The sequence below is a fragment of the Sturnus vulgaris genome, chromosome 1 (genome assembly GCF_052056855.1).
Source record: "Sturnus vulgaris isolate bStuVul1 chromosome 1, bStuVul1.hap1, whole genome shotgun sequence".
Lineage (NCBI taxonomy): Eukaryota > Metazoa > Chordata > Aves > Passeriformes > Sturnidae > Sturnus > Sturnus vulgaris.
This window is the reverse complement of record NC_142243.1, coordinates 779,511-805,097: the sequence shown is the minus strand read 5'-3', so window position 1 is coordinate 805,097 and position 25,587 is coordinate 779,511. Positions and strand designations below refer to the sequence as shown.

Genomic DNA, 25,587 nt, shown 5'->3' with positions numbered 1-25,587 from the left:
AACTGCTCGATGCCGACACAGGCGGGATGGGGAGGGGTCGTGTCCGGGGGGCTCCTCAGCGCCGGGTGAAATCCCCGCCTGCGGGACATGAGGTTCAGGGTGTCACCCCTGGGTGCTCCCCAAGCCCCCCGCAACCCCGCCGCAACCCCCCCGGGACCCCCTTCCGCCCCCAAACACCCCCCAGGACCCCCCACATTGCTCCGTGTGTCCCCCCCACGGTCCCTCCGGTTCCCCCGGTCCCCCGCACCCCGGCAGGGCTCGCAGTGGCACTCGGCGATGCGGAGTGTCCCCCCCCGGTCCCCCCGAGTTCCCCGCACTTCCCCCGGTTCCCCTCGGTCCCTCCGGTCCCCCCAGTCCCCCCGCACCCCGGCAGGGCTCGCAGTGGCACTCGGCGATGCGGGGCAGCAGCGCGGGCCGGGGGCGGCCGCGGGGGCAGGGCAGGAGCAGCGCCCGCACGGGCCGGGCGGGGTCCAGCCGGTAACTGCAGCACTCGCACAGAGACCGCACGTACGGCTCCTGGGGGACAGCGGGGTCACGGGGACAGGGGGACACCCCCCGACCCCCGCCCGGGCACTGCGGAGCGGGTCTGGGGTCTCACCAGCCCCCCGCGCCCCCCGTACCTGGGCGCTGACGGCGGTGCGGGAGCGACACGCCCCCGCGCAGTAGGTGACACGGACACCCCGCAGGACACACGCGCCCTTGGCGATGGTCCGGAGCGCCGTGAGGAGCCGGCACGGCCCGGGGGGCTCCTCTGCACGGTGAGGGGGGGTCCGGTGTGAGCGGGGGGGGCTCTCGGGGCCGCCCCTCCCTAGGGTCCCACGGTGCGGGGTCTTACCTGGCCACTCGTCCCGGCACACGGGGCAGCAGCTCCCGGGCTCCCGCACCGGCTCCGTGCCCTGCAGGGACCCCCAGGCTCAGGCCCTGCCCTCGGGGACCCCCCCGCGCCCCCCGCACCGCCCCCGGAGCCCCTCACCTCCGGGCAGGTGAGCGCGGGGCAGGAGGTGGCGCAGGTGACGCGTCCCTCGGAGCAGCGACAGGTCCCGCACTGCTCCTGCCACTCACTGCCGGCCTGGAGGGGGACAGAGACCCCAAATATTGGTCAGGAACCCCCAAACAGGGGATCAGGGACCCCCGTCCCGCGCTCCCCGCCCCGCTCACCGCTCGCAGCGCCCCGCGGTGCCGGCACCCGCAGCTCCCCGCGCTCACGCACTGCCCGGAGCCGTTCCGGTACCGGCCAGGGGCGCAGGCGCAGCGCGGGGGGAACGAGGGGGTCCCGAGAGTGCCGAGGGCCGTGGGGGTCGCGGGGGTGCTGGAGGTGTCCGGAGTTCCGGGGGTCGCGGGGGATCCGGAGGGTCCGAGGGTCACGGGGGTCCCCCCGCAAGTCCCGGGGGGCTCCGCCAGGTCCTGGCAGCTGCGCTCGCAGGCGGGGCCGGGGTCCAGCCATACCTCGCCCGGGGGGCAGCCTGGGGCACCGGGAACGGCACCGGGAATTGCAGCGCGGATCGCACGGGCACCGCCCCGACCCCCGGCCCTCCACCCATCAGCCTCCATCCCTCCCTCCTTTCCTCGCTCTCTCCATCCCTCCGTCCCCGTTCTTCCGTTCTTCCATCCCTCCGTTTCCCGTTCCTCCCATTCCCCCGTTCCCCGTTCCCTCCATCCCCCCTTTTCACCGCTCCACCCCTCAGTCTCTCTCTCTCCCTCCCTCCCTCCCTCCCTCTCCCCGGTGTCCCGGGCTCTCACCGGGGCACTCCTGGGGGTTACACGGCGCCGTCTCCTCCCCGGGGCTGTCCCCGCACCGCGACCCCGCCCCGGGATCCTCCGGGCACTGCCGGTGCCGCGTCCGGGTCCCGCCGCCGCAGCTGCGGGAGCAGCGGGACCAGGGGGACCAGGGGGACACGGCGGGGGACAGAGGGGACACAGGGTATGCGGGGGACAGGGGGGACAGGGGGATCGCGGGTGTCGCGGGCCCCGGGGAGGGACACGCCAGCCCTGGGCAGCTCCAGGTCCCGTTCCCGCAGGTGCTGCACAGCGGGTGACACGCGTGTCACCGTCACGGCACGTGGGGCTCTGCTGTGTGGCACCGCCACCGTGCCCGTCCCGCTGTCACCGTGCCCATGCCACCGTTCCAGTGCCCGTCCCGCTGCCACCACCGTGTCTGGCACCCCCCCTGTCCCCGCGCCGTCCCCCCGTGTCTGTCCCCGCGTGTCCGTGCCCACCCCTCGTGTCCTCCACGCCCCCCCAGCCGTGCCCACCCCCCCGCGCCCCCTCCGCGGTGTCACCCACCAGTTGTGACACCCGATCTGTGTCACGGTCCCCGGGGTCACCTCGCGGGTCCCGTTGTCCCCTCCGGGGGTCCCGCAGCGACAGCGGCTCAGGGGGACACAGTGCCCGTCCTGCAGCAGCTGCCCGGGGGGACAGCGGCACCCTGGGGGCACGGGGGGCACCCGTGGGTGTTGGGGGGACACAGGGGACACCCGCGGGTGGCGGGGCAGCCCCCGGCCGTACCTGGTTCGCAGGGTCCCTGCAGACACAGCACCTGTGCCCAGGTGTCGGCGCAGGTCCGGGGGCACCGCCCGGCGCAGGGGCTGCGGGTCCGGCCCCCCCCCGCCGCACCCCGGATCTGGGGGGACACGGGACCCCCTCAGCAGCCGTGGGGCGCGGGGGGTAACCCAGGGTGCGGGGAGAGGGTCCCCTGGGTGCAGGGAGGGGTCCCCCGGGGGTTACCTGGGCAGCTGGTGGAGCTGCAGCTCTCGCTCTGGGTCCGGACCCCCGCACACGCCCGCCCGGGGGTCTCCGGGTTCAGGGGGTGCCGGTGGCGCAGGCGGGACCCCCCCACACAGGGGTCTCCGCAGGGTCCCCAGGGCCCCCAGGGGCTCCAGTCACACGGCTCTGGGGGGACGTCAGGGTCACCGGGACCCTCAGGACCCCCCCACCATCCCCCCGAATTCTCCAGACCCCCCAGGACCCCTCCAGAACCACCCAACGCCTTGTGTGACCCCCTGCCCTTGCCAGGACCCCCCAATCCCCCCTGAGACCCCCATACCGGCCGCACACGGGGTGTCCCAGCACTCGGGTCCCTCGGGGGTGCAGGTGCTGCGGGGGGGACACACACACGATGGGTAGGGGTCCCTCAGACCTCCCCTTGCCCCCCTGGGCCCCCCCAGCCCCCCCAACTCACCACTGCCGGCACGGCCCGGGGCTCCAGCGCTCGCCCAGCCCCCGCTCGCCCCCCGCCCAGGGGCACAGAGGGGGGCACGGGCTCTCCTCGCACCCCCGAACCTGCTCCTGGGGGGGCCCCGCAGGCTCCCCCCGCGCCCTCGGGGGGGATGGGAGTCCTGGAGGTGGGGGGGGGTCACACGGGGCATTGGGGTGAGCGGGGTGGCACCGCAGGTGTCCCCGCAGCCCCCTCGGTGTCGTGTCGCCCCCGTGGGTTTCGTGTCCCCCCCAGTGCCAGGTGCGTCCCCAAGGTGACCCCTAAGGTGACACGGCCCCCCACAGGTGACGTGTGCCCCCCCAGTGCCATGACCCCTCCCACCAGACAACCATCCCTCCCAACTTCTGTGTCCCCTCAGTGTCCCTCCACAGGTGCCACGTGTCCCCCTCACAACCCCCGTGTCCCCCTCACCTGTACCGCTCCTGCCGTCCCCCCCCGCAGGTGACACTGCAGGCTCCCCACTGGCTCCAGCGGCTCCAGGTGCACGGGGGGGTCCCGGGGGGGGTCCCGGGTGTGGAGGTTGGGGGGGGGCACCCCCCGGGCACGCAGCGCAGCCGCCCCCCCGCGCAGGTGCAGTTCTGGCAGCCCCGGGGGTGGCCGCCCCCCCCCCGGCACCCAGAGGTGCCCCCCCGAGTCCAGGCACTCGCAGAGCGCGGGGGGGACGCAGCCCCCGTCCTGCTCCAGGGTCCCTGAGGGGGGGGGGGACACGGCTCAGGGGGGGGCTGGGGGTCGCAGGGGGGTGTCAGGGGGCACGGGGGGGGCAGGGGGGGCTCACCGGGAGGGCAGCGACAGCCGGGCTCGCAGGGGGGCGCCCCCCTCGCAGGACACCCCCTCCTGCAGGTCCCGGCAGCTCCGCGGGCACCGGCTGGCACAGGGGGACAGGGTCTGCCCGGGGGGGCACCGCGGGCCTGGGGGGCACCGTCAGCACCCCCAGAACCCCAGCGAACACCCCCCAGGGCCCCCCACTGCCCCCAGTGCCACCCAGTCCCTCCCAGTCCCCTCGGTGTCCGCCCCGTCCCCCCCGGTGTCCCCCCCGGTGTCCCCCGGTGTCCCCCCGCACCCCCGTACCGCAGGGCCGGGGGTTGCAGACCCGCAGCTCGTGCCCCCCCCCGGGGCAGGGGCTGCCCCCGTTTTTTTGGGGGGGGCCGGGAGCAGGAGCGGCTGCGCACGGAGCGGCCCCCCCCCGCACGTGACGTCACAGCGCGACCAGGGACCCCACGGGGACCACGCGCCGTTCACTGGGGGGGGAGGACAGGGGGGTGACCCCCGGAACCCCTCGGATCCACTCTGAGACCCCCAACGCCCCCCAGCTCCCACCCGCTTGAACCACCCAGCCAGCCCCCCCCCCGAGCCCCCCAATCCCTCCCAGCCCCCCCAAAACCCCCAGAGCTCCCCAAGCCCCCCAGTCCTCTCTGAACCCCCCCCAGCTCCAGCTCCATCGCCCTCCATTCCCGCGGCCCCCCCAATATCCCCCAGCCCCCCTCAGTGTCCCCCCACAGCCACCCCATGGCCCCCATACCCTCCCACCCCCCCCAGCCCCCCGATGCCGCCCCCAACTCCCCCCGGAGCCCCCCGCACCCCGACACGCCGTCACCCCGCACGGCCGCCGCTGCTCGTGGCCCCCCAGGATTTGGGGGCACCAGGGGTCCCCGGGGCCGGGGGGGGCGAAGGCGCGGAGCCGCCGCTGCTGCCCCCCCCCGCAGGGCCTCGAGCAGGACCCCCAGGGCCCCCAGGGGCTCCACTGGCACGGGCAGGGGGGCGTCAGGCAGGGAGGAGCTGCGGGGGAACCCCAGTGTCAGTGGGACCCCCCTCACTGCCCCCATCAGTGGGGCAGGGACCCTTCAGATCCCCCCGCAGTGGAGCAGCACCCCCTGAGCCCCCAAACCTCCCTACCCTCACAGTGGGGCAGGTTGCAGGGACCCCAAAGACCCCCCAGATCCTCCAGGACCCCCGGGACCCCCAGCCCGCAATGGGTCCCCACAGCCCTCCCATAACCCCCTACCCTGGCAGTGGGGCAGGTTGCAGGGATCCCCCATAACCCCATAACCCCATACCCTGGCAGTGGGGCAGGTTGCAGGCCCGGCTCTGGGTGCTGCCCCCCGCCCCACAGTTTCCCCCCTCGCAGTCCCGGCGGCGGCTCCGGCTCGCGGGGGTCTCGGGGTGGGTGCAGGTGCGGCTGCAGGGTCCCCACGGCCCCCACGGCCCCCACGGCACCTCCGGCACCGCCGGGAACCCCCCCCGCCTCCTCCTCGGGCCCTGCGGGAAGGGTCCGTCAGCGGGGAGGGGAGCGAGAGACCCCCGGGGGGTGGGGACCCTTGGGGACCCTTGGGGACCCTCACCTGGGGCTGTGGGGCTGAGATCCGCTGTGGGGCTGGGACCCCCGGGAGAGGGGCTGGGGGTGGGACCCCCATGGCTACCGGCGCAGGGGGGGCTCGGGCACTCCGGTGTCTCCGTGCGGGTCTCATTGCAGGGGGAGCCCCCGGGGGGGGCGCAGCGCAGGCGGCCCCAAAGGCACGAGCTGGGGGGCAAAGGGGGGGGTCAGTGGGGGTGGGGGGGAGCAGAGGGGTGGGGGAGCCCCCCAGGGGTGTCCCCTCCTCACCAGCGGGCGCACCCCACGAGCAGGGTCCCGCCCGGCGGCAGCTCCAGGATCGGGGGGTCCCCAGGGGGGGTCTCGGAGGGCTCCGGGCCGGGGGTGGTCCCGGGGGGGGTCCCGGGGGGGGTTCCGGCCGTGCCCCCCCCGCAGCAGCGCGGCCGGCACCGAGCAGGGGCACTGCTGGGGCTGAGCAGGGGGTGGGGGGCGCCCGGGGGGCACCCACAGACCCCAAACCGCCCCAAACCACAGACCCGGGGAACCCCCATGAACCCCCAACTGTTCCGGCCACCATCCTGGGGGCACCCATGGGGCACCCACCGCCCCATAGAAGACCTTGGGGACCCCCCCACTGCCCCAGGAGTCACTCACAGACCAGGGGACCCCTCCCCCTGATCCCTCCCACAACCAGGGACCCCCCCACTCTGCCGGGGGGGAACCCGTGTAGCCCCCATGGCCCAAGGACCCCCCTCACCTCCAGGACACCCCCACAAGCCGGGAACCCTCACCCCGGGACCCCCAAACCACTGTGAGGGGCACCCGTGGGTTTGTGGACTCCGTCCTAAACCCCAAGATTCGCCCCCCCACCCCATAATTCCCAGCCCAGGATTTGGGGTGCAGCACCCATGGGGGTGTCTCACCTGCAGGCAGGTGTGGCGGTGCAGGAAGGTGCCGGGGGGGCAGTGACAGCCCTCCTGGCACCCCCCCGCGCACCCCACGGCCCCCCCAAGGTGGGCGCAGCTCCGGGGGCACCCGGAGTCCCCCCCGCACTCGCGGAAGGTCCGGCCGGGGGGGCACCCGGCCTCTGCATCCCCCCCCGAAAAAACGCTCAGTACCTGGGGGGCAGCCGACCACCCAAAACACCCCAAAACACCCCAAAACACCCCAAAACATCCCAAAACTCCGGCCTCTGCCCCCCAACAACGCCCGGCTCAGCGCCCCATGGGGTGTGTGGGACGGGGATGAGGGGCAGCGCTGTGGGGGTCTGTGCTGGGGGCCCTGTCGCGATATCTCGTGTCGGGGTCCCTGTGCCGGGGGTCTGTATCGGGGTTCCTGTCGGGTGGTCCCTGTCAGGGTATCCCGTTTAGCGGTGCCCGTGTCGGGGTCCCTGTGTCGCCATGCCCCTGTCGCGATGCCCGTGTCGCACTCACCGCGACACACGTGGCTGTGGCAGCTCTGGCTCTGCAGTGCCGGCCCCGGGCACGGGGGGGTCCCGCAGCCCCGGCGCCGCCAGCGCTCGCCCCCCCCGCACGGGGCACTGCAGCCACCCCAGGGCCCCCACGGCAACCACTGGCCACGGGCGGCCACCGGCGGCTCGGGGGACTGGGCGGGCTCTGTGCCCCGCGGCGACACCGGCACCCCCGGGGACTCCGTGCCCCACGGCCACCGCTGGCCATGAGCGGGGTCCGGGGGCTCTGGGACCCACGGCGACTCCGTGCCCCACGTCGGCTCCAGGGGCCACGGCGACCCTGGGGACTCTGGGGTCTCTGTGCCCCACGGCGACTGCGGGGACCCCGGGACCTCGGTGGGCTCCTCGGTGGCCCCAGGTGGCCCCGCGCTCCCGGGCTCTGGGGACAGACGGGCACGAGGCGCTCCAGGGGCCGCGGTGACACTCGGGGGTCCCAGCTCGGGGGTCTCGGGGGGATCCTGGCACTTACCGGCTCCGCAGAGCTCGGGACAGCCCCGAACCTCTCGGGGGGGGCCGGTGCAGGGGGCACCGCCCGCCGCGGCCGCGGGGTTGGTGGGAGACCTGTGGGGAATGGGAACGGGGGCAGGACCCCCCGCTATAGGTCAGGACCCCCGCTATGGGTCAGGACCCCCGCTATAGGTCAGGAACCCCGCTATGGGTCAGGACCCCCGCTATGGGTCAGGAACCCCCGCTATGGGGCAGCCCCTCACCGGAAGCGCTGCCGGGTCCCGGTGTCACAGTCACAGCGGGTCCAGGGGGTCCAGCGCGACCACCCGCAGGATTCAGGGGGGCCCCGATTCCCGGGGTCCCCCCCCAACACCCCCGCAGGGACCCCACAGGCGCTGGTGGGAAAAGAGGGGTTACTCCAAATTCTGGGGAGCCCCTAGGAGGCCCCCAGTGTCCCCATTTTCTGCACCGGGATTTGGGGTACAGGTGGGTTTTGGGTGTAGGTTTCACGGTACAGGTGGGATTTGGGGTACAGGGGTGTCTGGGTTATGGGGGGGCTGGGGTACAGCGGAGTTTTGGGGTACCCGGGCTCGATGCAGCCGCTCCCCTGCAGGACCAGCCCGGGCCGGCAGCGGCAGCCTGGGGGTGAGGATGGGGGTGGTTCAGGGGGGGCTTCACCCCCTGCACCCCTCCCAACCCTAAATCCTCCCCACCGCCCCAGACTGCCTCGCGCCCCCCTTCAAGTTCCCAAGACCCCTCTAAGCACCCTCAGGCCCCCTCCGTGCCCTTCCAAGTTCCCAAATCCCCCCCAAAATCCCCTCGAATCCCCCCACTAGCCCCACCCAACCCACCCCTGCGAGACCCTCCCAAGACCCCCCCGTGTCCCCCACACTCTTCCCCCACGCCCCCCCCGACCTTCCTCGCAGCTCCCCGGGCACGAGCTGTTCCCACTCAGGTCCGCACAGGTGGGGGGGCAGGGGGGGACCCCCAGATCCTCGCACCCCCCCGGGGGTACCAGCAGCATCTCGGGGGGGCAGGCTGGGAGACACGGGGAGGTCAGCGGGGGGAAAGGGGGGGACTCGGGACAGGTTCGGGGGGGCCGGGGAAAATTTGGGGTGGTGTGGGGGGGCAGCAGGGGGGTCAGGGATGGGGGAGGCGATTGGAGCAGTCAGGGATGGAGCGGTCGGGGCGACTTCAGGGAGGATTTAGGGGATTTTAGGGGGCTGAGGTGGGCACTGGGGGTTTGGAGGCTCGGGGGGACCAAAGGGGAATTTAGGGGCGGGGAAACAAGGTTGTAGGGGTCTCCCCCACCCCCCGTGCCCCCCCGTACCTGGGGGGTCCCCGCAAGGCCGCAGGTTGCAGGGCCGGCTCTGCAGGGCCCCTCCTTCGCACGGCCGCCCCCCGTTTTTTGGGGGGGGGTCGCTGCAGCTGCGGCGGCGGCTCTGCTGTCCCCCCCCGCACGGGGCGTCGCACGGGCTCCAGGACCCCCATGGCGCCCACCCGCCCGCGACTGCGGGGGCATGGGGCGGTCAGGGGGGTCAGCACCCCCACCCTGCCCCAGGGCCACCCCCTGCAGCCCCCAACCCAGAGTCCCCCCCCCCCCCACATGGGGACCCCTCCGGAACCCCCGAGTGGGCACTGAGCCCCCCACACTTGGGCACTCCAAACCCCTGAGACCCCCTGAGGATCCCCCTCGGCTGGGGAGGGGGGTCCCACTCACTGCGGAGGTCCCCAGACTTTGGGGGTCTCAGCCCGGAAATGAGGATGGGGCCCACCCCAAAGACCCCATGGGGATCCCACCCCAATATGGGGGTCCCAGTCCGCACTGAAGGTTCCAGCCACAACTGGGGTGTCCCCATCCTGCTGGGGGTCCCCAATCCTGCTGGGGGTCCCCAATCCTGCTGGGGGTCGCAGCCCGTCGGGGGTCCCGCGGTTTGGGGGTACCTGGGCAGGCTCGCAGGAAGCAGACGCGGCTGTCGATGTTGGGGGGGCGGGCGCAGCCCCCCTCGGCCGGGATCTCCCTCCGGCGCCGCAGAGCGACCCCCACCCCGCAGGAGCGGCTGCAGGACCCCCACCCCCCCCAGGCCGGGGGGGCACAGCCTGGGGGACACGAGGGGGGGGACAGGGTGACCCCCGTGTGTTGGGGGCCCCACCCCTGCATCCCCCAACCTCGGTGTTCCCAATTTTGGACCCCTGCAGCCCCCCTGCAATGCCCCGGCCCTGGGGGGCTGTTTCAGGGGCCCGTCCCCCCCTCCCACCGGGACTCCCCAGTTCCGGGGGCCCCGTTCTGGGGGGGGGCCTTTCCTCCCCCCGGGGTCCCCTCACCTGGGGGGGTCGCGGCGGGGACCCCCGTGGGAGCCAGTGAGGGCAACACAGGGAGTTGTGGGGGCTCGTGGGGGGTCGTGGGGCCTCCGGGGGGTCTCGAGGTGTCCTCGGGCGGGGTCGCGGTTCTGGGGGTGCCCCCGGGGGGCTCCGGGGGGGTCTCGGCGCTTCCGGGCCATTCTGACGTGGGAGGGCGCGGCGGCCCCTCGGGCCCGGCCGTGGGGCTGGGGGGGGGGCAGAGGGGTCAGCGGGGGATCCCCTCAGTGTCCCCCGGCTTTGGGGACCCCCAAATCCCGGGGCTCCACCTCGCCCCTCTCGTACCCGGGGCTGGCGGGGGTCTCGGCCGGCGAGGGCGGGGACAGCGCTGTCACCATCCCGGGCGGGGTGGCCGTGGCGTTGTCACCTGCAGCGGGGACAGGCACGGCGGTGATGGCACGAGGGGATGGCGGTCACCTCCCCTGGGACCCCTCGGGACCCCTCACTCACCCGCGGGGCCGCACGTGCAGCAGGAGCCGCTGTCACCTTCCCGCAGCACCTGGCCCTGGGGACACCGGCAGCGTCACCGTCACTGTCACCTGCGGCTCATCCCGCCCTCCACCGCGCCCCTCGCTCACCTGGGGACAGTCGGAGTCGCGGAGGGGACAGTAGGGGACACACCGGACAGCCCCACCTGGCAGGCACTGGCACACCTGACAGGGGCCCCCGCGCCAGCGCTCGCCGGGGACGCGCCACCGGCCCCGCTCCTGGCACCGCCGGCACGGCGCCGTGTGGCACCTGCGGGTGGCACTGTCACACACACACCTGGGGGGACCCCTCCCCAGCCCCCCGCCGCCCCCCGGGCCCCGCTGACCGTCGGGCCTTGCGGTAAATGCCGCGGCAGTGCCGGCCCCCCCCGCGCCGGGCCGGGTTCGAGGGGCTGCGGAACGACCACTGCACGCCGGGGGTCCCGCAGGGGCCCGCGCACGAGCCCCACGGCGACCACGACGACCACCCGCAGTCCACTGTGGGGGACACCGGGTCACCGGGGGACACCTGGGCACCCCCGCGGGGACAGCCGTGGGTCCCGCTGGCATCACCGCGGTGACACGCGGAGACCCCCGGGACCCACCTGAGCAGCCGGGGTGCGGGCGGCAGTGTCGCAGGTGTCCCTCGAGGCAGGTGCAGAGGCGACATCCGAGCGGCACCGGCGCGCCCGGGGGGTACCTGCGCCCCCCGGCCCGGCACGGGCACTCCCGCGGCCGCACGCAGCCCGCGGCCCCCGCGCCGGGCTCGGGGGCGTCCAGAACCTGCCCCGCCGGGCACCAGCACCCTGGGGGGACGGAGGGGGGTCAGGGGGTGCCCCTCCCACTGGAGAGCCCCCCATAGCCCCCCCAGTGTCCCCCTCACCTGGGCGGCAGGGCGGGGGCCGCGGGCAGGTGACAGCGGCCGCCAGGTCGGCGCAGGAGGCGGGGCAGGGGGCGCAGGGGAGGGGGCGCAGCCCCTCGGCGCACTCCGAGGCGTTGGGGCACCCCCCTGGGGCACAGGGGGCTGGGGACAGGGGTCAGGCACGGAGACCACCTGCCCCCTTCTCCGCAGAACCCCCTCCCACTCTGGGGAGGCCCCCATCCCACCGGGACCCCCCGTCCCACCAAGCCCCCTCACCCTGAGAAGACCCCGCACCAGCCGAGCGCCCCCCCACCCCACTGTGTCCCCCCGAGCCCCACTCCGAGACCCCCGCCCCATGGGACCCCAGACCTCCAAACCCCCTTTCCGAGGCCCCGCCCCATGGGCTTCCCCCATCCCAGACCCCCATTCCGAGCCCCCCGCCCGAGCCCCCTCACCCACCCATCTCCAGGGCTCCGGGGCTCCCCCCGGGCAGCTCCTCGCAGGCGCGGCCGCCGTTTTGGGGGGGCTGGCACCCCCTCCTGCGCAGCCGGACCCCCCCGCAGCCCCCCGGGCACTCGGACCAGGGTCCCCACGGGCCCCACGCGCCGTCCACTGCGGGGAGGGGGAGAGTTAAGGGAGGGGCCTCAAAACCCCCAAACCCCTCGGACTGTGGGGTCCCTGAAACCCCCCGGGCAGTCTGAACCATGGGGACCCCCAAATCCCTCAGGTACCCCATGAGACCCCCAAATCCCCCGGCCTCCCCACGCCCCGGGGTCCCCCCCGGGCACCCCTCATTTGCCTGGGCAGACGTGGCATTATCAGGATGCATCCTGCCCGCGCTGCCTCCGGGACCCCAACACCCCCCGGCCCCCCTAAAGCCCCCGGCCCCCCGCGCTCACCCGGGCAGGCCCGGTGGAAGCAGGGTCTCTCCTGGTGGCTCGGCCCCCGGCACGCCCGGAGCAGCCCGGGGTGACTCTGGTGACACCCCCGCGTGCGGCGCTGCCCCCCGGGCCCGCAGGGGCGGCTGCAGGACCCCCAGGGACCCCAGGGACCCCAAAGGCCGCAGTCCCGCTCGTCCCCAGCCGAGCCGCAGTCCCGCACCCCGTCACACACCTGAGGGGACAGCGCGGGGACAGCGGGGGAAGGGCGTGGTGGGGACATGGGGGGACATCGGGGACACCGGGGTCACACCGGGAGGGAGCTGGGGGACACTAAAGTGGCACTGAAAGGGGGTCGTGGGGCGCGGGGACATTGGGGTGACACCGTGGGGGGGTTAGGGGAGTCAGGGACACCGGGAGGGGCCAGGGGACAGTGGGGTGGCACTGGGAGGAAGTCGGGGACATCGCGGGAATGATTGAGGGAACATCGGGGTGACACCGGGAGGGGACAAGGGACACCTGGGTGTCTCTGGAAAGGGGTCGGGGACACTGCGGGGACACAGGAGTGACAGCAGAAGGGGTCAAGGACACTGCGGGGGCTCCATGGCAGCACCGGGAGGGGCCGGGGCCGGGACCCCGCGGTGACCCGGGCGGGTGGGGGTCCCCCTTGGCCCCCCGGTACCTGGTGGAAGGTGACACATTCCCCGTCCCCGCAGTCGAACTCTGGGCAGGGACCCGCCGGGCTGCTCCCGGGGCCGGGGGACTCTGGGGGGACAGGAGGGGTCTGAGGGGTCCGCAGGGGACTCGGGAGGTCCCCGGGAGACACGGGAGGGACCTCCAGACCTCCCCCCTTCAGACGTCCCCAGAGACGGATCCCGGGGGTCTCACCGCACAGCTGGGGACTCTCATCGGCGCTGTCGCGACAGTGCGGGACGCCGTCGCAGAGGCGGCTCGGGGGGACGCAGGCGGGGGCGCAGGGCAGGTGGCCGGGGGCGCACGGGGGCTCGCAGCCTCCCTCGTCGCTGCCATCGGGACAGTCGCTGTCGCCATCGCAGCGCCACCCCCGCGGGACGCAGCCGCCGCTGTCGCAGCGCAGGGACCGGGGCGGACACGGCGCTGCCGAGGCGTTGGCGGTGACGGGGACAGGGTCGGGGACAGTGACAATGTCCCCGACAGTGACAATGTCCCCGACAGCGGCAGTGGCAGTAGCGATGTCGGGGACGGTGTCGGCGATAATGCCAGTGTCACTGACAGTGACAGCGTTGGCGACAGTGCCGATGGCCCTGGTGACAGCGGTGACGGTGTCGGCGACAGTGTCAGTGACAGTGGTGACAGTGGCGGTGACAGCGGTGACAGCGGTGACAGCGGTGACAGGTGACAGCGGCGCGGGGGGCAGCGCCACCGCGCACCCCGCCGGGCTCTCGTCCCAGCCGTCGCGACAGTCGCGAGCGCCGTCGCACACGGCGACCTCCGCCACGCAGGAGCCGTCGGGGCAGGGCACCGTCCCGGGGGCGCAGGTGGCCCGCCCTGGGGACACGGGGACAGCGGTGACACCGCCGCCGGGGGGGAATGGTGCCCAAAGAGGGGTGGTCCCAGGTGGGGTCCCCAGAGCGGTGCCCCTCGCCCCCCCTGCCCCTCACCGGGACAATTGGCCTCGTCGGCGCCGTCGTCGCAGTGGCGGTGGCCGTCGCAGAGGGCGGCGGGGGGCTGGCAGCCCCCCCCGGGGCACGGCAGGTGCCCCTCGGGGCAGCCGCAGCCGCTCTCGTCGCTGCCGTCCCCGCAGTCGTCGCGGCCGTCGCAGCGATGGGGGTACGGGACACACCGGCCCCCCCCGCACCTGAACTGCCCCGGCCCGCACCGGGGGGCGCAGCCTGCGGGGACGGGACCCCCGAGTGGGCACGGGACCCCCGATGTGGGGCACAGACAGTTCTCTGCTCACCGGAGACTCCCGAGCTGTGCCCACCCCCGGCATCTGCGGGTGCCGCTGTGGGGCACAGACCCTCAGGGTGGAGGGGTTCAGGGACCCTCAAAGTGGGGCTCTCTAGTTCCCCAGGACCCCAAAACTCGCCCCCCTCACACTCCCAGGACCCGCCGTGTTCACTCACCCGCCTCGTCCGAGTCGTCCCCGGGGGGACAATCGAGCCGCCCGTCGCAGACCCGGGCGGGGGGGAGGCAGCGACCCCCGGCACAGGCGAATTCGGGGGGAGCGCAGGGCCGGTCCGGACACCCCGCCTCGTCCCAGCCGTCGGGACAGTGGGTGACACCGTCACATCGGGCCCCCCAGGGCAGGCAGCGCCCCCCGGGGCAGCGGGGCTGCTGGGGGGCGCAGGGGGGGTCGCACAGCTCGTCCGAGCCGTCCCCGCAGTCGTCCTCGTTGTCGCAGAGCCACGCGCCCGGCACGCAGAGACCCCCGGCCCGGCAGCGGAACTCCCACGGGGCGCAGCCGGCGGCGGCGGGACACGGGGACGGGCTCGGGGGACACTGCCAGCTCCCCTCGAGGCACGTGCTGGTGGCGGGACACGGATGGCACTCACGAGGGGCCGGGGGACACCTGAGCTCAGTGTCCCCACGGCCCGGCGTCCCGGAATCCCAGTGCAGTGTCCCAGTATCCCAGTGTCAGTGTCCTGGCGTCCCAATGTCTCCGTGTCCTGGTGTCCAGGGGTCCCAATGTCCCAGCACCCCGATACCCCCTTTCCCCCGTGTCTCTGTGTCCCCATGTCCCGGTGTCCCAGTTTCCCAGTGTCCCAGTATTCCCAAATCCCAGTGTCTCCGTGTCCTGGTGTCCCAATGTCCCAGTGTCCTGGAACACCAGTGTCCCAGTGTCCCAGTGACCCAGCACGCCGTACCCCGGGATCCCAGTATCCCCCAGTATCCACCAGTATCCACCAGTGCCTCACCAGTTGCTGCAGCCCTGGGTCACGGTGGCCCCGGCCGGGAAGGCGAAGCCGTCCCAGAAGCAGGGACAGGAGGGGGGCTCCACGCACAGCCCGTCTGCAGGGGGGCACAGGGCTGGCACCGTGCCCCTCCAGTGCCACCCAGCCCCTCCCAGCCCCCTCCCCAGCCCCCAGGCGCTGCGCCCCCCCCTCACCGTGCAGGACCCGCCCGGGGGGGCAGAAGCAGCCCTCGAGGCAGCCCAGAGCCCCGCACAGCTCGGGGGGGTCCCGGCCGAGGTCGCGGCAGGTGGGGGGACAGGGGGGGCCGCAGGGGTTGTACTCCTGCCCCCCCTCGCACTGCAGGGCTGCAGAGATTAGGGGGAGTTATGGGGGGGCTGGAACCCCCCCCCACTCCACAGCCTGGGACCCCCTAAAACACCCTCAGCCCCACAGCCCCATGGGGGGCACAGCCCAGACCCTTCCTCCCGGTCCATAACCCCATGGGGGGGCTCCTGCACCCTCCTCACCCCACAGCCTGGGACTCCCCCTGCCCCACAGCCCCCTGGGGGGCTCCTGCACCCCCAGACCCATTGCCCGGCCCCCAACCCCGGCACATCCCACCGGGGGCTCAGCCCGAACTTCCCTGGGTCCGCGGGCTCCCCCAGTGCTCTCCTGAGCCCCCCCCAGACTCACGGTACAGGATGGGACCCCCCCGTGTCCCACAGCCCCCTGTGCCCCCAGGACCCCCGGGACCTCCTGTGTCCCACAGCCCCCTGTGCCCCCCGTGTCCCCCAGACCCCCGACTCACGGCACAGCCCCTGGTTGGATGAGACCCCTGGAACCCCCCGGTACCCTGGAACCCCCCGGTCCCCCCGGGTCCCCCCGGACTCACGGCACAGCCCCTGGCTCCGCCAGCGCAGGGGTCTCCCCCGCCGGCCGCACTCCTCGGCGTAGGCGGCCAGGGCCGTGCACAGGCACTCGCAGTCCCCGCCGCTGTCACACCTGGGGCACGCGCCGTGGGACACGGCCCAGGACTCACCCCGGGGCTTGGGGAGCCCCCCGAGCCCCCCAAACTCACCCGCAGGCGTCGAACAGGCACCACTCGTAGAAGCGCTGGGGGGGCACCAGGTCGTGGCAGGGGGCGAAGAGCTGGTGCTGCAGGACCCCGCAGCGACCCCGCGCCCAGGCCGAGCGCTGGGGGCTCTCCTGGGTGGGACACCCCGTCAGACCCCCCCCCGTGTGCCCCTGTGAGACCCCCGCCGCCCCTGGGGCCACCCCCCGGCCTCCCGTGTTCTCCACCAGCCCCCACTGCCCCCGGTACGGTCTGTGCAGCTCAGCTGGGGCTGTCCTGGCAGGGGACACTCCATCAGCTCCCGTGTGTCCCCAGCCGGAGCCCACCGACCCCCGTGTGCCCCCCGTGCCCTGGCTCAGGGCAAATTCTGCGGGAATCGCAGGGCAGCACACCCCAAGTGCGAGGGATGAGACTCCAAGGGAATCTCAGCCCAAAACTTCGGCACTGCCTCATTCCCCGGCCCGGGCCATCACAGCCCCATGTTCTTTGGGTACCCCCAATGTCCCTCGCCGACTCTTGTGTCCCCCAGTGTCCCCCTGCCAGCTCCCTGTGTCCCCCTGCCAGCTTCTGTGTCGCCCTGTCTATCCCCTGTGTCCCCCTGCCAGCCCTCCGCGTCCCGCTGTGTCTCCCTGTGTCCCCCAGGTCCCCGGGTCCCCTGTCCCCGTACCTCGCAGGGGTGCGGGCGGTGGCCGTCGGCCTCGGGGCACAGCGGGCTGAGGCGCCAGGAGTCCCCGAAGATCTCGGGGGTCGCCTCGAGGGCCCCGTCCCGGCTCCCAAAATCGTTCTCGGCGTCGCCGTCGAAGTTCCCGCAGAGCCCGGCCAGGCGCCCGCGCAGCCGCGGGGACACGCGCACGTACACGCGGGTCCCTGCGGGCACCGGGGGTGGCAGCGGTGCCACCCACGGCAGCCGGGACCCCCCACGGGACCCATGGCACCCCCACTGTCACCTTTCCGGGGTGCCACCAGCACTGCGGGCCCCATGTGGCACCAGGGACACCCTGCATGGTGACCCCCCCCGCGGTGGCACCGCGGACCCCGCCATGGTGACACCACCACCCCCGTGTCCCCCCGTGTCCCCCCGTGTCCCCCCGGCTCTCACCTCCGTCCCACAGCACGGCCACTCCCAGGCGCGTGAGGAGCAGCAGGAAGAGCCCCGCGCGCTGCAGCGCCAGCCCCGACCCCCCGAACACCTTGGGGGGTCGCACGGCCACCCCGTTCACTGTCACTTCCCGCCCTGCCGGTGTGGCACCGAGGGTCACCCCCACGTGTCGCCCTCACGTGTCCCCCCACATCTCCCCACATCTCCCCGTGTCCCCTCATGCCCTCCCCCCCCCCCCCCCCCCCCCGCCGCGACGGGCCTGGGGTGTCACTGTGGGTCACCCCCCCACACTTCCCCCACCCCCTCCGTGCCCTCCCATGGCCCTCCGTGACCTCCCGTGTCCCTCCCGTGTCCCCTCAGGTCCCCACCCCCTGCAGCCCGAGCCAGGATGTCACCGTGGGTGACGCCCTCATGTCCCCTATGTCCCCTCTCACCCCGCAGCATGGGCACCACGCTGTCCCCCATGTCCCCCATGCCCTTCTCACTCCACCACGGTGTCCCCAATGTCCCCCATGTCCCCAGTGTGCCCCATGTCCCCCTCACCCCGCAGCATGTGCACCACGGTGTTGCCCATGGCCACCACCACGGACTTGGTGCAGGTGACACCGGTGGCACCGCAGGGGACGTTCTCTGCGGTGACAGCGAAGAGCCCGGTGGCCTCGCGCGCCAGCAGGTACTCGCAGTCCCCCTCGAAGGTGAAGGCGCGGCCATCGAAGGTGACGTAGTGCGGGTCCCCCGTGGCCACGCAGGTCCCCGCGCACTCCTCGCGCCCGCAGTGCCACCGCTGTCCCTGGCACACGCTGCGGGGACAGGCTCGGTGCCACCGCGGGGGCTGAGGGTGCCTCCCTGGCAAGGGTCTGGGGGTCTGGGGGTGTCCGAGGGTCCCACCAGGTGTTGCAGTCGCGGGCGATGGTGGCGTTGGGCGGGTACAGCTGCCCGCCGTGGTGACAGGGACACTCGTCCGGGGACACGCAACGCCCGCCCTGCGAGCAGACGGCGGTGAGGGGGGCTCGGGGGGGGGGAGCCCCACACCGCCACCCCCCCGGGGGTGACACCCACCAGGAACAGGGTCCCGGGGGGACACACGCAGCCGTCGGCGGGGCCGCCGCAGGTGCCGGAGGGCTCGGCGGGGTCGCAGCGGCGCAGGCAGGAGCCCGGAGCGTGCAGCAGCCCCGGGGGACAGCGCGGGGCGGGGGGACACGGGGCGGGGGCGCAGCGCCACGACCCCCCTGTGCACACACTGCGGGGGGCGGGAGGGAGGGACCCCCGTCCGGCTGAGCGCCCCTCGGCCGGGTCCCCCCGTCCCCATCGCCAGAACCCAAATTCCACCGGACCCACCACTGGGGTCCCAACTCCATCCCCAGCACCCTCCGACCCTCCCTCATCGGGCTCCCCCAAGCCCCAGCCCCCCCATTCTGCTGAGACCCCCAAGCCGCGATCCCCATATCCCCACCCCCATCCCTCATCCCCCCAAATCCCCTGAGCCCCCACAGCGGGGTCCCTGCACCCCCACCCTCATCTCCCAGCACCCAAATCCCACCGACCCCCTGCACCCCCATCCCCCAGGAACCCACACCCCACTGAGGGTCCCCCCAGTCCCTCGGGGGTCCCAGGGCCCCGTCGCTGTCCCCACGGTGGGACACGGGACAAAAGCCCCCCCGTCCCGCGGGGTGTCACACCGGGCTGGAGGGGTTTTCATCACGTGTCACCTCCACCGCCACCTCCTGCCTGGGTGACCCTCGTCCTGTGGGTGACCCTCCAGCCCCCCAAACCTCCCCGCGACCCCCAAATTCCCCCGGGACCCACCAGGCCTGGCAGCCGCGGCGGATGCGAGCGCCGGGGGGGTACAGGCGGGCACCGCGGGGACACGGGCAGGCGGCAGGGGGGACACACTGGCCCCCCTGGGCCAGCAGCAGCCCCGGGGGGCAGCGACAGCCGGGGACGCAGAGGGTGTCCGGAGGGGGACAGTCACTGGCGTTGGGGGGCTCTGAGCAGGAACGGCCACACGGACCCCCACAGTCCCGGTACTGCTGCCCCCCGGGACACGGCTCGTCTGGGGGGACATGGGGGGGTCAGCGGGAGGCAGACGTCACCTCATCCCATCCTCATGCCATCCCATCCCGTTATCCCATCCCATCCCATCCCATTACTCCATTATCCCATTATCCCATTATCCCATTATCCCATTGTCCCATCCCACCGCAGAGGCTCCGGTTCCTCCACTCCAGCTCCGTCCCCTCCCGGGCGCATTCCCGGCCGTAGGCGCCCAGCGCCGGGCACAGGCAGCGCTCCCGGAGCCGCTCCTGCTCCCGGCAGGAACACACGTCCCAGCGGCACAGCTCCAGGAACGGCTCGGGATCCACCACGCGGTGACACGGCTGTGCCGGAGGAGGGGACATTGTCACAGCGATGTCGCCTGTCCCCGCTCGCCCCGCGCCGGGGCCCTCACCTGGAATGCCGGCCCCATGAGCACGGCGCAGGCGGCCTCGGCGCTCTCCCGGCTCCCGGGGAAGCCGTGGCAGGGATGGGGAATGGCGGGGCCCAGCGCCGGGCACGCTCCGGCCGCCCGGAACGCGTTGGCGAAGGCGGCGACTCCCGGCTCCACGTCCCCCTCCGGAGTCGTGAACTCGTCGCGCTGGTCCCCGTTGAAAGTCCCGCAGAGCCCACGCACCTGAGCGGAGGAGCAGAGCCCATCCCGGGGATCCCACCAGGAACAGGGCAGAGCCCAGCACACCCTGACCCCCCCGGGACCCCCATCCCGCCGGGACATCCCGGGGGTCCCGCTCACCGTGCCGGCCATGGCGGGCTGCAGGGTGATGAAGGTGTCGGGGGTCCCCAGGCCCCAGAGCAGGTGGGCGTCGGGCACCTGCAGGTGCAGGAAGGCCGAGGACGCGCGGCGGATGCTCAGCTCGGCACCGGAGAAGGGCAGCGTCACCTCCCGCCCGGCCACTGTCACCTCCCCTGGTGGCGACAGCAGTGGCACCATGGGGTGGCCACCGGGCCGTGCGAACATGAGGGACAGGCAGCGGGATGGCTCCCACTGCCACCGGGACTCGGGAACCGGCTCTGGGATGTCACCCGCCGCCGTGGGGACATGGGACATGGGCACAGGGACGAGACCCTGGGCTGCCACAACGCCACCAGCGTGCGGGGGTGACCCCAGCCCCGGTCCTGGTGTCGGTCCCAGTCCTGTCCAGGTGTGTCACCTGTGCCGTGCAGCCGGGCCGTGGTGCGGCTGGTGGTGACAGTGAGGGAGCGGGGACAGCCCAGGGGCCGGTGGCTGGCACAGGGCTCGTGCTCGGCTGTGATCAGCAGCCGCCCCGCCACGAAGTCCTGGGGACAGAAACACGGTGACACCCCCCTACAGAGCCGTGTCACCACGGCCACCACCCCATCACCCCCACAGCCACCACCAGAGCCCCGCCCCGTCACCGCTGCGGCCACTCCCCGATGTCCCCCGTGTCCCCTCACCTCCAGCAGGGTGTGGGCGCAGGCGGCGGGCAGGGAGAAGCGGCGGCGGTCGAAGGTGACAAAGTGACGTCCCCCCAGCACCGCGCACTCGGCCGGACAGCGCTGCTGGTCACAGCGCCAGCGCCCGGCCTCGCACGTGCTGGGGACACCGGGGACACCAGTCAGGGGTGAAGGGGGGACACTGCAGGGGTGGAGGGTGACACCGGAGGGGACGCCAGCATGGGGGACACGTCCCAGGGGACACTAGGATAATGGGGGACATGTCACAGGGAACCTGGGATGAAGTGCGACACGCTACAGGACCCCGGAGTGAGGGGACATCATGGAGGACACCGGGATGGGGGGGACACCCCAAAGGGGACCCTGGGGCTGCCCATCAGGGGGTGCCAGCCTAGCGCCACCGCTGTCACCGCGGTGCCACCCACCAGTTGTTGCAGCGCTGGCGGATGCTCTGGCCGGGCTCGTAGCGCTGTCGCCGGTGGTGGCAGGGGCAGGCGGCGGGGGGGACACAGGTGGCCCCGTCGCGGGCCAGCCCCGGGCCGCACTCGCAGCCGCCGTGGCAGTGGCGGTGGCACGTCCCCTGCTCGGCGCTGCCCGCCGTGGCGCAGGTGACCGGGCACAGCGACACGCAGTCCGAGAAGCGCTGCCCCGCGTCGCAGCGGCGCTCTGCGGGGGGGTGACACCGCGGTGGCACCGATGGCACCGCGGGGAGGGGAGGGGACCCCCCCAGTTCCTACCGCAGAAGCCGGGACGGCGCCAGGGGACGTGGAGCTGGCGGCGGGAGCACTCCCGGGCGTAGGCGGCGAAGGTGTCGCAGGCGGCGGGGGACGGGGGACCGGGGGGTGGCACGGAGGGTGACAGGGGACCGAGGGATGGCAGGAGACCGGGGGGTGACACGGAGTCCCCGTCCCCGCACAGCAGTGTCACACACGCTGCGTAGAACCCGCTGGGGTCCACCTGGAGGGGCGCAGCGGTGAGAATCCTCCAAGAGCCCCCAGAACACCCCAGAACATCCCAGGGATCCCCAGGACCTCCCTCCGGATGCCCAAGAACCCCCTGGAGTTTCCCAGACCTTCCAGGACCTCCCAGAGTCCCCTGGGACCCTCAGGATGCCCCAGGACTCCTGACCCCCTTGACTGCACTGGGATCTTCCAGAACCCCACGGGAAGCTCCAGGACTTCCCAGGACTCTCCAGAATCCCCTGGAACCTTCCCAACCCCCCCCCCCCCCCCCCCCAGAAGCCTCTGGGATCCCCCAGAACTTCCCAGAACAACTCTGGGATTCCTTGGAACTCCCAGGAGCCTCCCAGTACTTCCCTGGGACCACATGGACCCCCCAGGACATCCCAGAACCCTTCAGGACCCCCCTGGGACCCCCCCAATCCCCCCGGAGCCCCCTGGTGCCGCTGACCTCGCCGTGGCACTGCCGGAAGGGCTGGGCCAGCAGCCGCCCGCACGTGGCCACCGCCGCTGCCACCTCACCTGGGCCACACCTGGTGCCACCCTCCGGCACGTCCCTGCATGGGGGCTGAGCCGGGGGTCTCTCAGGGCAGGGAAGACCCCCGGGGACCCCCAAAGGGCACGCGGGGTCACCCTGCCCCCTCAGGTACCTCTGTGCCAGCCGCTGGCACCTTCCAGGCGTTGCCAAAGGCGGCGGCGATGGCGGCGATGTCCCCGTCAGGGCGCACGAAGTCATCTGGGGACAGGGAGGGAGGGGACATGGCGGTGTCCCTGTCCCCTCGGCCCCCCAGGTGGGGTGGGGGTGGCACTGGGCGGGTGGAACTCACCTGCAGGGTCGTCGGTGTAGGTGCCACAGAGCCCCCAGGTGCCACCGCGCAGCTCAGGCTCCGCTGTCACTGTCACTGCCAGGTGCCTGTCCCAGGCCACCCGCACGCCCAGGCTGCTGGCCACGGCCACCCAGTCACCTGGCCAGGTGACACCGAGCCCTGCGCGAGGGGATGAGGACGGGATGGGGACAGGATGGGGACAGGGATTCCGGTGGCAGCTGATCGATCACCGTGTCCTGGCGCTTCCTGGTGTCACTGGGGGCTCGTCCTCCCCCCGCCCCAGGCTGGTGGCCTCGGGGACCTCACCTTTGTGCAGGTAGGGGCGTCCCTCGGGCACCGCTGCCCCGTTCACCGACACGTTCCGTCCCTCGGCCACCACCGTGTCCGTCCCAAAGGTCATGTGCAGCACCTGTGGCAGCGGGGGTGGCACTGGGACACTCGGGTGTGTCACGGTCACCAGGGATGGAGCCATGGCTGTGCCATTCCAGGTCCCATCCTGGCTCCCAAACTCACCCCAACCCCCAAAACCCATCCTGGCACCCATCCCTGCCCCCAGCCCTCGTTCCACCTCTGGGAATGGGACCAGTGACCCCAATGACCCATCCTGTCCCCCTGAAGTGACCCATCTGTGGACACACACATTCAGAGAGCTGGGGAATTCCAGCTTGGCAATTCCTTTCAGGCCTGGATTTCTCCTGACTCTCAGCTGCATTCCCAGGCTGACAAGCTGACTGCAGCTTCAGTTAGGGAGGCAGTGTCCCAGAGTGATAACTTGGTGACAAACAGAGTGGAATTCATAATAAAGATTAACACCTGGTGTCTTTCCCGTGGGACATCCGGACACGCTGTCCCAGGGGATGTTTTTCCCAATTGTCCAATGAACTCCTGTCCTGTCCTGGCTGCACTGACACACTTTAAATCCGGGCTGTCTGTACAATAAATTGGCTTTTTCCCCCAAAAGATCTCCGTGTGTGTTGCTGTCTTTTCTCTCTCTTTGCAGTGCAGTGACCACACCCATCCTGTCCCCCTCCATGACCCACCCACTCCCCCCAGGTGACCCATCCTGTCCCCCCCAGTGTCTGTGTGTCCGAGGCCGATGGTGACACCCCAGGTTCTGTCACCCCCCGTTCCCGATGTCCATCCCAGCCCCATCCCACGCCAGCGGTGACTTTGAGTGACCCCCCCGTGCCCGGTGCCCGGGAGTGCCCGGGGGTACCCGGGGGTGTCCGAGGCCGATGGTGACGTCCCAGGTGCCGTCGGTGGCGGTGGCCAGGCTGTACCGGCAGGTGCCCCCGAAGCCGAAGTGCCGCCCGTCGAAGGTGCGGAACCGCGTCCCTGCCCAGGCCTGGCACGTGGCCGGGGGGCTGCGGTGGCGCGGGGACCCCCCGTCCCCGCCCAGGGGCAGGCGGGTGCAGGGCAGGCAGGGCCCCTCGGTGTCCCCACGGCGCCAGCTGTGTCCCCAGGGGTGCTGGCAGCACTCGGCGCGGCTCATGGCGCTGCCGTTGTGGTCACCGGCGCTGTCCTGGCACTGCCACGCGCTGAAACAGCGGCCCAGGGAGCCGGGGCCTGGGGCATGGGGACAGGGGGTGACACCAAGGGGCACAGGGGGTGACACACGCCCCAGCACCCATCCTGGCATCCAGTGGCAATGGCACAGGGAGGGTGTTGCACCGGGAATGACGTGATGGGAATGTCACTCATCCCAGCTCCCAGCACCCATCCCAGCACCCATCCCAGCACCCATCCTAGATCCCATCCCAGCTCCCAGCACCCATCCTAGATCCCATCCCAGCTCCCAGTTCCCATCCCGGCTCCCAGAACGTGACCAGCATTGGTCTCTGCTCCCAGCACCCATCCCAGCTCCCATCCCAGAACACAGTATCCATCCTAGATCCCATCCCAGCTCCCATCCTAGATCCCATCCCTGATCCCATTCCTACTCCCACCTCCCATCCTGGCACCCACCACTGCTCCCAGCACACCTCCCGGCACCCACTGGGAATGTTGGTGGGAATGAGCCCATCCCAGCTCCCAGTGGGGATGGCACAGCGGGGACATCCCCAGGTGCCACCCCTGTGTCCCCCTCACCCTCAGTGCAGCGGGCGCCGCTCCAGCCGGGACAGCAGCCACGCTCCGTGCGGTTCCGGACCACCGGCTGCATCTCCGGGGGGCTGTGGGGACACCCCGGTGTCACCCCGGTGTCACCCAGCATCACCTGGTGTCACCCTGTTCCACACCCGCGGGCTCACCGGTAGATGTAGCAGAGGGCGGGGTCGGTGCCGGTGTCCCCGGGGGAATTCCCGCGTTCCCGGCGCGTGCGGTCCCGGTCCAGCCGCCACCCGGCCAGGCTGTACTGGTACAAACTGGGACACGGCACGGCGGCCTCGCGCCGCGGCGTCACCTCCTCCTGCTCCGTCACCAGCACCGTGCGCTGGCACCAGCGCCTGCGGGCACCACCGGGATCCACCGGGAGCCACCGGCATCCAGCCGGGATCCAGCACAATCCCAGCCCCAGCCCAGCTCCCATCCCAGCACCCACCACATCCATCCCCAGTCTGGGCACCCATCCCAGCTCCCACCACCCATTCCTGGTTCCAATCCCTGATCTCCATTCTGCACCCACAATTCCCAGTTCTCTTTCCCAGCTCCCACACCCATTCCCAGTTCCCACACTTATTCCCAGCTTGCATTCCCCATTCCCCATTCCCAGTTCCTCACCCTGTGGCTGCCCCCACGGCTGTCACCCACAGCACCGCGGCGGCCACGACCCCCGCAGGGACCCCCGGCCACCCCACTCCGGCCATGCCACATCCCGGTTTTCCTGGAAAAGTGGGATCCAGGTGACTCCACTGTCACAACCCCTGGGGTGTCCTTGTGGGCCACCCCCAATGTCACCCACCCCAGTGCCACTCACCAGTCCCAGCTCTGGCACTGCCAAGCGGCTCCGGGATTTATGGGAAGTCCCCAGAAGTGCCACAGCTGTGGAGACACCGATTGGACACAGCTGGCGGCGGGGGGCGGCGAGGTGACATCAGGGTGACATCTCCCCGTTACCTGGGAGAAGGCAATGGGACATCCGGGATCTGCCTTGGGGACACGGATGTGGCAGGACAGCGGGTCCTGGTCATGCTCAACGCCCCGTGTCTCTGTCCTGTGTCCCTTTGTGTCTCTTGTGTCCCCTGTATCCCCTGTGTCCCCACATCCCTGTCCTGTGTCCCCTCATGTCTCCTGTATCCCCCCAGCCCTGTGTCCCCCCAAAACCCGGTCCTGTGTTGTCCCAT

General features: G+C 72.5%; 1 protein-coding gene across 1 annotated transcript; it reads right to left on the bottom strand.

Annotated features, from left to right (window-relative positions):
* Positions 1-55: 55 nt before the first annotated feature.
* On the bottom strand, positions 56-25,434 carry SSPO (SCO-spondin). Its single transcript, XM_088154787.1, is given in 65 exon segments — positions 56-78; positions 366-516; positions 621-751; positions 836-896; positions 974-1,069; positions 1,159-1,463; positions 1,741-1,910; positions 2,284-2,425; positions 2,506-2,620; positions 2,768-2,917; positions 3,179-3,335; positions 3,626-3,822; positions 3,824-3,903; positions 3,990-4,032; positions 4,034-4,122; positions 4,283-4,349; positions 4,351-4,398; positions 4,400-4,452; positions 4,793-4,990; positions 5,269-5,470; positions 5,636-5,732; positions 5,814-6,100; positions 6,446-6,609; positions 6,956-7,554; positions 7,704-7,835; positions 7,956-8,079; positions 8,356-8,478; positions 8,771-8,950; positions 9,385-9,540; positions 9,766-9,986; positions 10,084-10,165; positions 10,249-10,303; positions 10,377-10,536; positions 10,613-10,763; positions 10,871-11,071; positions 11,149-11,274; positions 11,587-11,739; positions 12,027-12,240; positions 12,688-13,532; positions 13,646-13,876; positions 14,111-14,511; positions 14,903-14,996; positions 15,094-15,243; positions 15,771-15,880; positions 15,957-16,084; positions 16,618-16,817; positions 17,050-17,184; positions 17,593-17,849; positions 17,938-18,032; positions 18,109-18,289; positions 18,856-19,102; positions 19,250-19,427; positions 19,499-19,720; positions 19,838-20,010; positions 20,256-20,382; positions 20,521-20,659; positions 20,946-21,186; positions 21,258-21,477; positions 22,130-22,215; positions 22,307-22,465; positions 22,613-22,715; positions 23,523-23,872; positions 24,395-24,477; positions 24,556-24,750; positions 25,361-25,434. Coding segments are annotated over 65 exon segments (11,127 nt in total).
* Between the last annotated feature and the right edge of the window lie 153 nt (positions 25,435-25,587).